Consider the following 17,014-nt stretch of genomic DNA (forward strand, 5'->3'; position numbering starts at 1 on the left):
GACGTCAATGCAAAATTTAAATTCATACAGCAAACAGTAAGATTTGAGAATCTGAAGAATATGAACAGCAACGTCGGCAGTGACGGTAGGGAAAGACAGCTGACGTTGTAGGTAGTCTGAGCATGGTGTGATACAGTCTGGCTGGCTTCTGAAATAAAGCCTGGGCCACAGAAGTAGCCCTCCGTGGATGATAACAATCACCATTATCTTTATCGTTACCATAGTATCGTTATCTTGCATTTCAGGAGCGCAATACTGCATTAAATGAAGGTCAGTAAGGGTGTATTAATAATGTTCCACTGCTGTGTGCTCCACCCTCCTTTCACCTCCAACCTAAAGAGTCCTTTGGATTAGCCCTGTAGCTACCGAGGAATCAGCTGTGCTTGATTTCTCTATGTTCTCTCACGAGCTCTACAGTAAACTATAGCAAACCACTGTAAGGAAGAGCGCAGGCACTTTGAGCTCCGGCGACACCCACAACCTGCCTATGATTTGAGCATGTGTTGTATTTCTTGTCACAGCCACACATGGATGTTCAGTTCATCCATTCATTCGCCTTTACACATTCACAGTAGAGTTCATGCACAAAGGGAAAAGAAGAAGATAATCACATGTTCACGTGTTAAGCAAAACAGATTCCACCGATGAAGGCTGATCCTCTTTCCTTCCTGTCTAAGTTCTGCCGAACAAGATTCCCATCGTGGGAGGTAGTCGGGTAGCTCGCTTTACAGACAGACGGCGACATTGGTCTACTGAATGCTGAACCCGTTTTGGCTTGGAAGGAGATGTATTTCAGGTGAGGCATATATTCAGAAATCTGCCTGTGTTCTTCCTAAGCTGCTGTGCTTCGGAAAAGCATTCCCAAGTGCGAGCAAGTGGCCCCTCATGATGACAACGCCCTTTAGATAAATCAGGCCAGCAGGCTTTGAGGAGAACACACTGAACCATGGGAAGTACACGGGGCCTGAGAACAAGCAGGCCGTTCCTTTTGCAAGACCATGAGTCCCAGCAGCAAATTATGTCTGGTGATATTTTGTTTGTGCTTTAACAAATAAAGTTTGCCTGAAGATCAGAGTGCAGAGCTAAGCCACTAGAGGCCAGGTAGTGGCGGCACACACCTTTAATCTTAGGACTCAGGAGACAGAGGCAAAGGGATCTCTGTTAGTTCAAGATCACCCTGGGCTACATGAAATCGACCCAGTCTAGAAGAAACAGAGCTCACACAAAGGTGATCCCACACCTTTAATCCCAGCACTAGGGAGGTGGAGACAGGAGTGATATGGCTGGGTAGAGAGAGGAATATAAGGTGGGAGGAGACAGGAGCTCAGAGCAGTCTGAGGATGCAGTCAGCCTGAGGATGCACAGGACACAGTCTGAGGACAGGACCACCCTTTTGGTCTGAGCATTGGTCTAGGTAAGAACTCTAGTGGTTGGCCACTCTGCTCTCTGATCTTCAGCATTAACCCCTATATCTGACTCTGGGTTTCTTCTTATGAAGTAGACAATTAGAATGCATGTTACAATTATGATTCAGAGGTGGAGAATATTTACAAACAGTGTTGGTGGCATCTCTTTTCTCACACAGACAGAGGTCGGTATGGATGTTGAGAGGTCAGTCTGCCCTCTTGGCTGCCCTCCATGGCCATTGCTGCACATTTCCTAGCTTGTCACACTGGTGACAATAGTCACCAAGCAGAACCTCTGAAGTGATAAATCAAGATCCACTTGGCCCTCGAAGCATCGACATCCTCCAAAGAAGCAAAACCCAGAGGCTATTTTTGACAGATTTCTATGGGTTGAAGTGCTGAATCTCCCCTACTCAACCCATGTGCCATGTGTGCAGGCAATTGGATGTGCTCGTGTTTGTGGGGGGGGGGGCACACATGCCATGCCATGCACGTGGCATTCAGAGAACAACCTTCAGGTTTTGGTCCTTGCTTTTCCATCTTGTTTGAGACGGACTCTTTACTGCTGCACAAACCAGGTTAGCTGGCTCACAAACTTCAGGAGCTTCGTCTGTCTCCTTCCTTTTCCTATGCATGTTGGGATTATAGAGATTTGTACTACCATGTCCAGCTTTTATGTAGATTCCGGGGATCCAAATGCAGGCTGTAAGCTCACACAGCAAATGCTTTTACCCACTGAGTCATCTCTCCATCTCCCGAAACTGCCTTTTATTTGTTCCTCTGTATTGACTTTATCGAGCTGTTTACAGATGTTCACTGAGAGAGGATTATCTAGCGTCTCAATGCACTTGTTGGCATTTTGGAGCAGATATTGTCGTGTAGAGTATGGTGATTGTTGGATCCGTTTGTGGGCGTTTGTTTAGGAGCCTGCTTTGCTTCTACTCCACATTTATGATGATTCAAAATACCTCCATATGATGCCAAATGCCACCCGGGAGGAAATCACGGCAAGAGGACCACTGCTTTAAGCACATCTCTTAAAGGATCAGGCATTGTGGCTGGAGGGCGAAAGCCTGGGAGCAGAAGGACCTTCACAGAGTTCCAGAGCCTGAGGGTGGGGCAAGCCTGTTTATGCATGCAGGACTGCCCTCTGCTGGACGGGCCTTGTTGGTGCAGGCACAATCCCCTAGAGTAGCTGACCAACTGCAAGCAAACCATGGAACCTTCTAAAAGGTTCTTATCTGAGGGTGGTAATGGCTACTTCTCACACTCCTGCAACTCCATCTCATCCTGACTCTAAATGAGACACTAGTAGCCACCACTGGCAAATGTAATCAATGGATACGGAGCTAAGGAAAATGCGTGGCGCACAGTTAACTACACATGACTTAAAGGTAATATGGTTCCAAGGCTGAAACCAAACACTTATGGAACACCTACGACACTCTGGCATTTTGATGGATATTGGCTATTAGGAGGAAAAATGGAAGCTGCACAAGACAACCAGAAAATACCGCCTCTGAGACTCCGAGGGACTTAAGGGGACCGTGCTGGTCTTCTAGACAACTGCTTTATAATCTCTCCGCCAACCACAGAGCCAACAGCTTCACTTCCTGACGCTCTAAGAAAAATGAGGCAATCGGAAGACCTCTCTGCATGCCTGCCCCCACCCATACTTATCAATGTGACCAGAGTTTCACCTTGGCCCTTGAGAGGGTAAAGCTGCCCCTGAGTCTGAGGCCAACCCTGTCATTAGATCCCACACATTTGAGAATGTGTCCTCACAAGTCTGTCCTTCTCCATCAAAATACTCCCTTTCCTGAGCTGTTCTTAGCTCTTCTCCATTAAAAAAACAATCTATTCTGGACCACTTCTTCGGCTCTCTTTCACAGTCAGATCCCTCCAGATTAACCATCCACACTAGATCCTTCCAATTCCTTTCCTCCGACTTTTCTGCTAAGAGTCTCCAGTCATGGCCCCCTCCTGTTTATCTACAATCAAAATAGCCTGACCTCCGAGTTCGTTGTCCTTAGCTTAGCCATGGAACCACTCCTGTGCCCGGGAAACCCTTTCCCAGAATGCCATTCCTGTCACCTACCCCCAGTCTTCACTGTCAGCCCCCTTTGCTCCCCTTCCTTATCTCCAGAGCCCGGTTAGTTATTTTCCAGAGCAAATCTAGGCAAGTGTTCTACAACTGAGCTAAGCCTCGGCCTTCTAGGGCATCTTCACATTGAAATGTTCCAAAGCACAATCCTTTATCTACTCCCAAATACTGTTTATATGTTCCTTCCGAACTTCAGACTCATTGCTTATTAGAAATATATACCGAGTTGCTAAAACATAACGCTCCAAATTAATTTCTACTCAGGAAATGCCCCTCTCAACTTTCCGCCCTCTCTTGGTTAGTGCCCATCTCTTCTTCCAGATGCTGAAGTTAGAGAAGACACAAAACACCCAAAGCCATGGCCGACTCTTCCACCTCCCCCTTTTGTTTAGTACATAGGCAAATATCGCTCACTCTGGAGGACTTGCGGAACCCAGTGTGTGACTCTGTGCCACAAAGACCTGGTAGCCACGCACCCACTCTCTCTCCCCATCCTGCACTAAGATGAACACGGGGTCATGTTTCTCCTCCAAACTTCCCATCTCACACCCCTAGGATCTGACCCCATTCCTTCTCTGACTTCAGTCTGCTCTCTTAATGACACCATTCTAGCTGAATGTGCTTCCTTCCTGTACCCCAGAACCCTCTTCTTTACGGTCCTCTACTTGGGACATTCTTCCTTCCTTAATTTAGCCTTGTGGCCCTGTCTATACTGCTGTCAAGTCCCTGTTCAAGAATCTTTTACTCAACCCTAACCCTAACTTTTAACCCTACGGCCAAATTAAAAATTGAGTTCCTGTCTCCTCGGGCATTTGCTGTTCCTGTCCTCTGATGTGATTACATATATCTTACCAATTATTATGATCATTTGCTTACTTAATGCATGTTCTCCTCCATCTTCTGAAAACTTCATTGTCCGTGTGTTATAACAGGATGTTTTTTTCATTTTTCAAGACAAGTTTTCTCTCTCTATAGTCCTGGATGTCCTGGAACCTACCATGTAGACTCAAAATTTTACATGTTGTACCTCCCAAGTGCTGGGATTAAAGGAGTGTGCCACCACTGCTTGGCTCAGGATTTGTAGCTCATAGTAAATGTTGAATATGTGGATGGAGATAGGGATCACTGGATATTCTTCAAAGGACATATTCTAATTTTTAGTTTTAATTTTACATGTATGGGTTCTTGCCTGCATTTATGTCTGAGCACTGGTGTCATATCCCCTGGAACTGGAATTATACATGGTTGTAAGTTGCCATCTGGGTGCTAGGAATTGAACCTGGGTCCTCTGAAAGAGCAGCGATATGGTTCCAGTCTCCAACATATTCTATTAAAGATGTTTGAGGCAACTTTCTAGGTCCCTCTGGAATGCACTAGAATAACCTGGGTAGAATTCATTATACAGCTAGCTGTAGCCTTGATGTTACTGGCAACTTTCAAAGCATTTTGAGAGGCTATATTGGTACACTGATATTGTAAACGGCAGGTTTGTAAGGAAGACAGACCAGCCAGATAGGACAGTTTCCCAAAGGGAGCAGACACAACTCGAAAAGACTCGGTTTCCTAGAATGTTCTGTGTATTTTCTTGGAGCTTTTCTAGAAAAATGGCTCATGGGTCCTACTGAGTCTGTGGCCTTCTGACCCCCAACCTGGCTTCTGCCTCTGCTCTGGTTACAGGACAATTAGTGTAAACAAGAGGAAAATGTCGTTGTCTTTAATGTCCAGCAGACAGCTACCCATTCAGCTGTAGCACCCTGAGCCAAGAGACGGAGAAAGAGCAAGCATGCCCCTCTCCTCAGTGGGTAATAGCTGTGCTGACTAGTTTGACGTCAGTGTGGTACAAGCTAGACTCATCTTAACGGGGGAATCTTGCCATGGGCGGTCCAGAGGAGCAGCAGGTTGCTATTGGAGTTCAGGTGTGAGCCCAGCAGAAGGGAATCCTCTGATGGGCCAGTCTCGTTTAGGCAAGGCCTCGGAACTGCAGACCCCGGAATGTCTTTCGCGTCTGCTGTGCCCTTACATGTTTTCTGCGGCTCTCTTTCTCTGGACTCTAGCATGGTGTGAGTGGACGTGGGGAGATCCCCACTGCCTTTAATATAGTGTATTTATCTCTTGGAAACAGTCCATTCTACTGGGCATTTTTACCTGTGGATTGTCAAGAAGATGGCCCCTCCCTAAGCTGTGCTGTCTGATTTGATAATAATAATGATAGCTTATACAGAGTTTTGATGAGTAAAAATAAATACAAGGATATGTTTCACAGCCAGGGTCTGTGAGTCTCACCTAAGGAGCTGCATAGATTGTAGCTCAAGTTAATGACTGACAATTGAATCCCAATAGCCCGACTGGTTTAAAATCTTTTAACCTTAATGTCGGGAGACGTGTTCACAGGTCTTAGAGTGCATCAGAGCTGAAACAAAGCTCTGAAAACAACAAAGTTAGACTAAGATGTTTTTGTAAAATAGTTTTGAGGTGAAAAACCCAAGAAGACAATCTAGAGGTTTAGAAAGGCACATGGTGGATAGTGGAACTCTTCAAGGTCAGGGAACAAGAACAAAGCAGCCCGATTATTACTGGCTGATGTTCTCGCCCTGGTAGGTTTGGTTGATGACCAAAGGTGATGATTAATTCCTTATACCCATTTATGTCCTCAATCGCCTGTTGTCAAAAACTATTAACGAATAGGTATGTACCCTAAAGTTTTAAAGTAGAGCTGATTGATTCTTTTTCATGAAAAAGTTTAGGTTTGTGATTTCTTTAAGATTTCTTACAAGAGCAGCTTTCAAGATACGTAATAAAGCAATTGACCCTTTCGCTGTATCTGCAAAATGCAGCCTGCCCGTAAGGACCTGACAAAAATACTTTGATTGCCGCACAGTTAATCAATAACAAGTTGCTTGGGTATGAATGCATGTGGGTTCTTGGGATAATTGTTTTTCACCTGTAATACATAAAATGTTTGATCACGTGAGGGAGATGAAAAACATGTTTTCCCTATAATCATTTGCTTGAGAAATGGAATGCAAGTGTTTTGACTCCTGGACTGCCTGGGAGATTCTGTTAGGGTAGAAAAACTGTAAAACAACATGAGATAGAGAATAAAGAAGAGAAAAAATAAAGAAGGAAACCATCAAGAGAATTTGTGAGTGCCTTTTTCCCTAACCTCCCTCAGAAAAGTTTAGCCTCCTCAACTCCATGGATTCCTGCCAAAGCCCTGTGCTGCTGGAGGCTGGTCCCCCAAGCAACAGTAGAATCTCAACTGAGAAAAAAATGCTCCCACCAGATTTGCCTGTGGGTGCAGTTTCTTGATTGATGATTGATGTGTGAGTCCCATTTCACCATGGGAGGTACCACTCCTGGCCTGGTGCTCTAGGAAAGCAGGCCGAGCAAGCCAGTAAGCAACACTCCTCCACGGCTCCTGCATCAACGTCTGCCTCCAGGTTCCTGCCCTGTTTGAGTTCCTGCCCTGACTTCCTTCAACATTGGACTGTGCTGTGGAAGCATACACTAAATAAGCCCTTTTCCCCTTAAGTTGCTTTTGGTCATGGTGTTTTATTGCAACAATAGACTCCTTAACTAAAACGGCAACACATTGTTTTTTCCTGCTGTATTGAGAACCTTGAGACATATGACATATTTACCCCTCTTGCTGGAGAATGGGACTGCTGGCTTGCTTACTGATATATTTCAAGGACTCAAAGCACATAGTAGGCACACATAATATGTCTCCAGAGATGAGCACATAATAGGCAGATAATAAGTATTTGTTGAAAGAAGGAAGAATATGAAAACAATACCCAAGACATATTTAAGTGTACATGACCAAGGAATTTATAGACAATCATCCAAGAAATAGAATACTGAAAGCAATTTTTAAGAATGCCTAGCTAGCTTCTGAAGCAGTTTGGGGTGGAGAGCTGGGGCGAGAGTTGGGAATGGGAGTGGATTCTGGGTCAGATCACAGTGGAGTAAGGCACAGAGCGATGCATGAGGTCATCTTTTCTCTGCAGCAATGAAATGACCTGGACTTCCGAAAGGCAAGGGCCACTGCAGTCTCATGTTGTAGAATATTCCTTTAACCATGTGAATATGTGTCACTGTGTTTGGTTTAATAAAAAGCTGAATGGCCAATAGCTAGGTAGGATTTTTAGGGCATAGAGGATTCTGGGAAGAAGAAGAAGAAGAAGAAGAAGGAGGAGGAGGAGGAGGAGGAGGAGGAGGAGGAGGAGGAGGAGGAGGAGGAGGAGAAAGAGGAAGAAGAAGAAGAAGAAGAAGAAGGAGGAGGAGGAGGAGGAAGAGGAGGAGGAGGAGGAGAAGAAGGGGAGGAGGAGGAGAAAGAGGAAGAAGAAGAAGAAGAAGAAGAAGAAGAAGAAGAAGAAGAAGAAGAAGAAGAAGAAGAAGAAGAAGAAGAAGAAGAAGAAGAAGAAGAAGAGGGTAAAGTCATAAGGAGATATCATGAGACACAGAGTGACAAGGATGGATACTACAGAGGTGAGGTAATAAAACCATGAGAAAGTAATTTAATAGAAATGGGTTAATTTAAGTCATAAAAGCTAGTTAGAATCAAGCCTAAGCTATCAGCCAAGCTTTCATAATTAACCATAAGTCTCTATGTGGTTATTCGGGAGTGGGCTGGTGGGACAGAAAAAATCCACCTGTAGTCTCTCTGCACTTTCTCATTCTGTTCCCAAGACAAGGTTGAACATCAGCAGGCCCAGAGAAATAACTTCACTTTCCTTCTAGATTCCTGATAATTTTCTCTGCTCCTAAGTTCTCAAATCCACCATGCACAGCAGAGGGGCAGCAAATACTGCACATGGCTGAGGCTGGTGTGAGTTATTCCTTAGCCAGTGCTAATTTCTAACATCAACAACATATGGTCCTTCATTTGCAAGGCCAAGCTCTCCTCCAGCCCAGCCTCCCACGGACAGCAAGAGGGAAGGACAGGGAATTGATTCCTCAGGAAATCTGAAGCAGTCTGGACCCTAGGTCCTTGGATGGGAAGCCCTGTCTGAGCCCGCTGCCTCCCTCTCCAAGCCCAGCTCAGTGCCTGTTTCAAGTGCACTGTGTACATGGCTGTGACTGCCCTTTCAGATACCGTATGGGCCTGGAAGTAGGTACCTCCACCCTCCAATTGGGCCTTTTCTATTCTTCTCCATGCTGGGCTTCTAGAGCACCTTAGTGACCACTCTCTGCCCAGAACATTGGGCTCTTTTCTACTCACTGATGGCGCATGCTGGATTCCTAAGTAACTACGATTTTCGCTTTTTGTTTTGTTTTGTTTTGACTTTGGTTTTTAAAGACAGGGTCTCTCTTTGTAGCCCAGACCTTGCACTCCTGATCCTCTAGCTGTAGCCTCCTGGGTACTGGAGTGACATCTATACACCACCACATCAGGCTCTTTATTTCACCAGATTAGAGCTAATAGACAGGTCCCAATAGACTAAGAGATGTTACTGCAGCCAGGAGGTCATATGCGCTGCTGGGATGATCCTCAAAACCTCTGGACTAGTTAATAGAGAAATGAAGTCACTAGAAAAACAGTTCATGTGAGAAAACATGAATCACCAAAGTTCACTATAATTTTGCACACTAAATTATTAACTTTTTCAATCATTAGTCCCCAAAGAAAACTCACAGATCTTTACCTGCTGAGGATACCCCTTCACGACACTCACTCAACTTCACTCTAGGTCACAGAGATCCTGTCCTCTTATATCACGGCTCAAGAGGACATTAAATGACACCAAGAGTCACTGTGCACTGTCTATCTGCATCCTCTGGCAAGCATCCTTTCCCAAGATATGGAAGCCGCTCCCCCTTCTCACAGACACAGCTGGGGCATCTTCCTAGAGTCAAGAATTGATGCAGTTGCTGGCCTGCTTGGCCCAGAGCCAAGCCACTGACACTGGATGAAGAGGTCTTGGGGAACAAAGGGGACTCTGTGTTCTTGGGCAGCCGTGAGTGTGTGGAAAGGAGGGTCAGGTGGCCCGAGGGAGTCCATGACCCTGGACGACAGCTGGGCGGGATGGGGCAGCTCTTTATGGTACCTGCTCCGCTGTGAAGGCAAAGATCAGCTTACCTGGAGAGCTACATTCAGTTCTAGACACCCAGCTTTCTTTTTCTTCCCTGAGGTTCCTCTCATCCATGCCCACTGGGCTCTTACACTAACAGAGAACGATAATACCCTGACAGGCTACCTTCAACCAGAGAAAGACCTGCCTCCCTGCCTTAACTCTGGGTCCTTGTGGCTGAGGCCGTCAACGTTCTGTTGCTGGGCCCATGCAGGAGAATGTCAAGGGGTACCAAGTTAGCAGTTCAATCCCAAGTCAGCTTTGGGCCGTAACTCCATGATGTCACCTTCAATTCTCAGGACAGGGCTTTTTCTTCTTGCCCAAGACCAGGCCCTCTCCTGGTATTCTCTCAACCTGCACTGGTCTGTTTTTTTTTTTTTTTTTTTTTTTTTCGGTTTTTCGAGACAGGGTTTCTCTGTAGTTTTGGAGCCTGTCCTGGAACTAGCTCTTGTAGACCAGGCTGGTCTTGAACTCACAGAGATCCGCCTGCCTCTGCCTCCCGAGTGCTGGGATTAAAGGCGTGCGCCACCACCGCCCGGCTTGGTCTGTTTCTGATGTTCTGGCAATTTCCATCCTTTCCGTTCGCACAGTGAGGTCGGTGCTGCACCCGGAAAGTGGGGTAGGTAGTGGCAAGTGTGTACGTGCCGTTAGAGAGAGCTCCGCAGTCAGCGTGCCGTGGTTCATCTTCGCTGCATGATTATCAGCCGATGGCTTACTGCATCTTTCATTTTCTGGCTTAACTCTTGAGAATGGTAGCCAAGGATGACCTCGGACTTCTGATTTTCCTGCTTTCTACTTCCGGAATGCTTATTTTTACAAGCAAGTGCCACTTCGCTCAATTTGTGAGGTGCTGGGGATGAAACCCAGGGTTTCGTGCCTGCTAGGGAAGCGCTCTGCTCACTGAGCTATAGTCTCCAGCCGCAAACCTGAAGGCATCTAACCGTAGCCTATGGCTTTGGTTCATATTAGCTTCACCTAAATTTCCAACCCTGACTGACATTACCAACCCATGAAACCCAGCTTCCCCAAAGCCAACACAAAAGAGGCAGAGCCTCTGGCTCCACCAGACACCCCTGGTCGCACAAGAGATTTGGCGCTCACAGGGACAGGCTGACAGTTCTAAAACGGTGACACCTACCAGCAGTCCCCAGGCTCAGCAGCACAGCCACCCAGAGGACCCAGAAGAAGACGAGGGCGGCAAACGTCCACAAGGGCTGGAGCAGCAGGGACGGACAGCTGCTGATGGCTTGATTTGTGACGCGGAGAAGCTCGACTGTCGATTTCATTCTCTTTCTGAGGGTGAAAATCAAGAGGAGGAGAACCGCCTGTGGAGGAAGAGGTCAGAGTGAACCACTGCGGGGCACAGAGGCACTGGGTGGGGTTGAGAGCAAACTGTGGAGCTGGCACCGAGGAGCTCTCTTTGAAGATCTCCATTACTTCTCTTATAACTGGATAGATAAAGTCCCAATCACTAACTGAGCCCCTGCTCTGTACTGGCCCCTGTGTGAGATCCTGAGGTCACAATAATGAACAAGGCCTAATCCCTTCCTAAAGGAGCCAGTCTGAGTTCGAAGGTGAGAATAGGGCTCTTCAAAGGGCAGGTGGAAAATCTGTTTTTCCCTTCTCCATGCCACACACCCAGAGATGGGGTGCAAATAAGCAAGAGAATATGAATATGACATTAAAGGAGTGTTACTTGCTGTGCCATCTCGACCGGGTCTCCCCTCTCTAGACAGAAATAGTTGTAAATCTCCCAGATTAAGGAAACCACCGCCCTTCACCCCTGCCTCATCCTGCCTTCTCTACTATTCTCTTCCTGATCAAGCTTCTTGGTTTTCTTTGTCATTGCTTGTCTCCCACCTCTAACCCCTATCTCTTTATCCACCACAAATTCCTTGACCTCAACACTCTCCTTAAACCGTTTTCCCTTAGGTGACCTCTGGAGCAGTAAGTCTTCTGGAATATTCGAGTTGTTATTGGCTGGAATTCAGTAACTTGGATTCAGAGCTGATGGCGGTTACTCAATTAGCTTTTGGAAGGGCTTGTCTCACCGTCACGACTGTCGTAATGATGGCAAAGGCCAGCATGCACTTCATATTCTCCCTTTCTGTGTCCAACTCTGTGCTGAGGTCGTTGGTGTAGTCGTAATACAACCACCATAAGACGCCGCAGACAACTGGGAAACAAAGTGACCACAGGCTTGGCAAGTGTACTGAGATTACCCACTCTTCTACACACACACACACACACACACACACACACATACACAGGAACACACATACACACACAGAGTGATGGCCACACCAAGTCCAGCCATTTCTGACCCAGTGATCCTGTCCACACAGTAGGTCCTAATTCCCCAGATGCTTTGGATCCCATCACTTCTCTCTGGATGATCCAGGCAAAGCCAGGCAAGCCTGCAGAGGACCTGTTAATTCCAGGTAGCTACTGGTCTTTAGCAGACACAGAGACCTAGTCTGCAGGATGAGTCTGAGCATAATCAGGAAGGCGTGGTACCAAACAGAACGGTGTTTAGCATTAGAGTCTAAAGTCTATAGTATTCACGTAGGGTCTGCTGGCGGAAGCTCCTGGATGTGGGGGACTGGATGTTGGCTCCTCACCCACAAAGGTGTGCCATTACACAGCCCATGGAAATCGTGTTATCAGAGTTCCACTGTGAAGATACACCTGACACGATAAACACCCTGCCTCTAGATGAAAACTTGACCTTAGATCATCACGATTGTAACTCTAGGGAGGTCAGAGCTGTCTACTGATCATAAACGGGTAGATGGATGATATAGCCTTCTCTAGTCACAGTGGCCAGAACTTGCTGTGATTTAGAACTGAAATGCCCCCCAGAAGCTCATGTGTTGAAGGCTAGACCCCCGGCTGGATCTAGCCTTGGCGTTATTGGGAGGCAGAAGAAACGTTAGGTAGGATCTACTTGAAGGAAGTGGGTTATGTGAGACGTGTTCTTGGGAGGCATAGGGGGACCCTAACTCTATGACTTAGTGACCATGAGGTAATAATCAGCTTTAGGCACCTCCACCAGGAGAATATTGCTATAGGCTCAGAACAAGGGAATCCAGTGACTGTGCATTGAAACTTCCAAAACTGTGAGCCCAAGCCAATCTCTCTTTAAGTGATTTGGAAAGGCTGACACAGGAATCCAGGGCTCTGTGTGACTGCCTGAGGGCAAAATGAAATATTCAAAGCAATAAAATACTGCCGTCATATTGGTCAATCAAAATAAAAAATGCCCTATGTCGGTTGAAATATAGGGCCTCTATGGTCTTCCTCAAAACTCCTGGAGACAGTTACAACCCATTGTAAGGAAAAGAGGGGTCAACATAGGGTCGCCCAATCTCTGCTCCTTCTCAGCCTTGCTCTTCAGATGGACCAGAGCCTTTGTGTGACACGCATGGGTTCTCATGGGCACACAGGGTAAATGTAGCACAGAATAAATCCTTCAAAATGAGAGAAAAGAAAGATTGAGACAGCGTCTCTCTATGTAGTCCTGGATGCCATGGAACTTCCTGTGTGGACCAGGCTGGCCTCGAACTCGCAGATATTCATTCACCTGCCTCTGCCTCCCCAGTGGTAGGACTAATGGCCAGCTGGAATTCTTCCTTACAATGTATAAAATATATTTTTGCTTTGTTGTTTATCTGCAGTGCAGGGGGGATTGGATATAGGGCCATGTGCAAGACTCAAGCACTGAGCTCTGACCTCATCCCAGTATTATGGGCTCCAGAGTCACTCAGCTGGCAGGCTTGTCTCAGAACTACACAATAGGTAGAATCGAGAATACATTGGGGATTAACAGTCCTTGGGAGGCGGAAGCAGCTCCGATTGTCCTCCCTGGGCCAAAGTTTCCTCTTTTTAAAATGATGGGGCTAGATCGTATGCCCATCTAAGACTCTTGTCGGTTAAAAATCATACCAAAACAAACAAAACCCCCAAACTTTAAATTCTATACTTACTGGGAAGATGTTCCGTTTACTCAAAAAGAGTTGAAATACTTACACAGCAATCCCAAAATAACCAACGAAATGATAATATGGACCAGAAGCGTGGAGATGAATCGGAAAGTGAGCATCATGGCCAGGGACAAGGCTGGAAAGGAGGCGTTGCACATGAGGTTCCAAGGCAGTAAGGCTTCAGGGGAGGGAGGGGGTGGGAAAGGCGCTAAACATAAAATTGTGATGGCCCAGCCCAGAAAAGTGAGAACTGACAGGCTTACTCAATAACCAAATAGCTTGGGAAACCTACTAAATACAAACATGGCAAGCTAAACCCAGGCTCCCCTCCTAGGCCTTGGTAAGTAGGGTCTGAGAACGCTTTCTTCTCAAGTTTAAATAACGATAAATAAGTCATAAATAAATAAATGTGTTGTTCCATAATACCTGAAAACATGTTTTTTCCTTACAAGTCCAAATTAACTATTTAAAATTTTACCATACATCAGTCTTTTGTCTTTTATGCTGGACTATGTAAAGTTCTAACTTTGTTTTTCCTTTTATTTGGGTTTTTCGAGATAAGAGTTTCTTTGTGTAGCCCTGGCTATCCCAGAACTCACTCTGTAGACCAGGCTGACCTTGAACTCACAGAGATTCACCTGTATCTGCCTCCTAAGAGCTGGGGTTAAAGGCTTGCACCACCCCTGCCCAGCTACTAAGCAACGTTTTTAAACAGGCAGGAATACATTGATGACTGACCAAGAAGTCTCTTCAGCTTGGAAGGCCTACTCCCGGAAAGGGTGGAGGTAACGACCTACGACATTTGTCCCAGACAGCATGGCTTAACTTCTTTAGACAGGAAATTGGCTCTTAGCCTCAGCAAGGTGAAACACAGCATGGAAGCCACAGGGTCAAGTGTGGGCAGCTGCTTCCCCAAACAAACAAGGGAGCAGGCCTTGGCTCAAAGCAGGTGGGGCTCCATCAGAGCTAGGCATCCCGGACATAGCATTTGACGCTATCATGGACACACTGACAAATGGAAGGCACACTAGGCAGCAGAACTGGTGTCTGGAGCCCCTGATGCTTGTACTTTACATGGTCAATGCAGAAAGTGGCCATGTTGTATTTGCCTATCTCATATGCAGCTAACAAAAGGCAGGAGCCAGGCCAATATATTAACTACACAGGACAGCTTCTTGGCTGACAGTCAACTAACTACTCTTCCTTTCTACTGCTCCCGTCCACATTTGAACCTTCGAACAATTCCATAAAGAAAATGAACAAGCTCTATATTTAAGTCAAAGACGCTATTCTCATTACACAATGTACTGGAGTGCTAGAAAATTTGGCCTTCCGTATACAGTTAGTAAATAGGATGAACGGAGAGTTACCGAACGTGAAGACACACAGGCCGAGGATGGTGTCTCTTCCCGCCATTATTCCACTTAGAATTCGATGGAGAGCGTCAGCATCGTTTATCAAGACTGATGCAAATAAGGAATAGCACTCGGGGGTCTGAGGGATGCACCGGTTAAACAGGGGAAAGGGCTTGCTGGAAACAAAAGGTAGAACCAACGGGAAAAAAGATCAATCATTTATCTTTAAAAATATTTCTATTCAAAATTTCCACATCCCCAAACCAGAAGCTCAGCATTTATAAAAGTGATTTTACGATTAATGAGATGGACCAGCAGGTAAAGGCACCTGCTCCTGAAGCCTGATGACCCGAGTTCAATCAGGATGCTGTCCCCTGACTTCCACATATGTGTGATAGCATCTGCCCCTGACCCAATTATGCACTCAGTTATGCATGCTTAAACACACACACACACACACACACACACACACACACACACACACACACTAGTGATATAAATAATAAAGTTTTGCATCCTGCTTGTAAAGCAGACCTAAGAAAGATAGGCAACCCTGCTCGCCATGGTAATTAGCTGATACTCATGTTATAGAAAAATGATTAAGGGAAACACTAGACTACTGAAACTGCTCTTTATTTTGGTTTTTTAGAGGCTGAATGACAGCCCATAGGATATTTACATATCACCTTTTTAAAAAAAATAAATGGAAACATTTGTATTCTCATGTTTTGGTCCTTAAACTATCAACTCCAGTGCAAGAATAAAATCTCTCTCTCTCTCTCTCTCTCTCTCTCTCTCTCTCTCTCTCTCTGCTGTATGTAGATGGTTGTGTGTGTATTTTTTTTTATTTATTTATTTTTTATTCTTTTTTACTTAAAATTTCCAACTGCTCCCCGTTTCCCATTTCCCTCCCCCTCCTCCCACATATTGCCCCCTCCCCCCGTTCCCCTCCCCCTATCCCCACTCCACTTCTCCTCCCCCTAGTCCACTCCCCCTCCCTCTCGATACTGAAGAGCAGTCCAAATTCCCTGCTCTACATGAAGACCAAGGTCCTCCCACTTCTATCTAGGTCCAGGAAGGTGAGCATCCAAACAGGCTGTGTGTGTATTTTTATAGCTGCAGTAAGTCCCCTTATTCTACTGCAGATCTGACTGGTCATTTTCATTTGTTTGTTTATCTTGAGAGACTGTTGTCAAACTCATTATGCAGCCCAGGTGATTTTGAGCTCCTGATTCTTCTGCTGGGTTCATACAGTGCTGGGGATTTGAACCCAGGGCTTTATGCAGGCTAAGCAAGTACTCTACTAACTAAGCTGCATTCTTAGCTCAAAAGATCTGATTTCTACAACTACTATAAAGGTTTGATCCTGGTACCATGGGACATGCACCTTTGTGTTCCACTCCTTCCATTTGGGTGTTGCACAGGTCAACATATTAACCCTTTGTGCCTAGCACTACACACTCAATGGACATAAAACTTGCCCTTCTGTCTTCCTGCTGATTGTCATTTGAGTTGTTTCCAAATACCAAGCATAAGGATGCTATAAACATTCACATACGTATCTTATACTTTTGGTATGTATAATTTTCATTCTCTTGGGTAATGACTTAAATGTGGAATTTAAGTTATAGGTTATGTAGTATCTACATGCTTATATATAAGAAGCTATCTCATTTTCCCTGGAGACTGGCCTCACCATTCACACTCTTCCTGAACACACACATATGTGTATATATGTTTATGTGTGTATGTGTGAATATATATCTATATAATGAATGTTCTGATTTCATGTCCTCAGCAGTTCTTAATTTTGCTTTCCGAATGACCAACTCTTCTAGTAAGGGTGCTGTCCCATTAGAGATCATGTCTGCCTGCGTCTTTTTCGTGATTCTACTGAGCTGTTTGTCCTTTTGTTACTACTTGAAAGTGGGGTTCAGTTAGATGTGGCTCACCGCCATTTTTTTAATCCCTAAAGTTGAAACACATCTCAGTTCATTTGTTCATGTATTTAAAAATGTTTATTCTCTAAAAACTTTGTGTGTGTGTGTGTGTATGTGTGTGTGTGCACATGCATGTGATGTGTAGAGGCAAG

The 17,014-nt window shown here is 45.5% G+C and overlaps 1 protein-coding gene across 1 annotated transcript in view; it reads right to left on the bottom strand.

Moving 5' to 3' along the window:
• The window catches only part of Slc44a3 (solute carrier family 44 member 3), a 70,632-nt gene that overhangs the window by 40,601 nt on the left and 13,017 nt on the right, over positions 1-17,014 (bottom strand). Inside the window, exons 6-9 of the mRNA XM_057793545.1 lie at positions 14,938-15,098; positions 13,614-13,703; positions 11,636-11,760; positions 10,723-10,909 (exon numbers count right to left, since the gene is read on the bottom strand). Of these exons, the coding sequence (XP_057649528.1) occupies positions 10,723-10,909; positions 11,636-11,760; positions 13,614-13,703; positions 14,938-15,098 (563 nt within the window). The remainder of the gene's footprint in view (positions 1-10,722; positions 10,910-11,635; positions 11,761-13,613; positions 13,704-14,937; positions 15,099-17,014) is intronic.

This window comes from Chionomys nivalis, chromosome 18 (assembly GCF_950005125.1).
Source record: "Chionomys nivalis chromosome 18, mChiNiv1.1, whole genome shotgun sequence".
NCBI lineage: Eukaryota > Metazoa > Chordata > Mammalia > Rodentia > Cricetidae > Chionomys > Chionomys nivalis.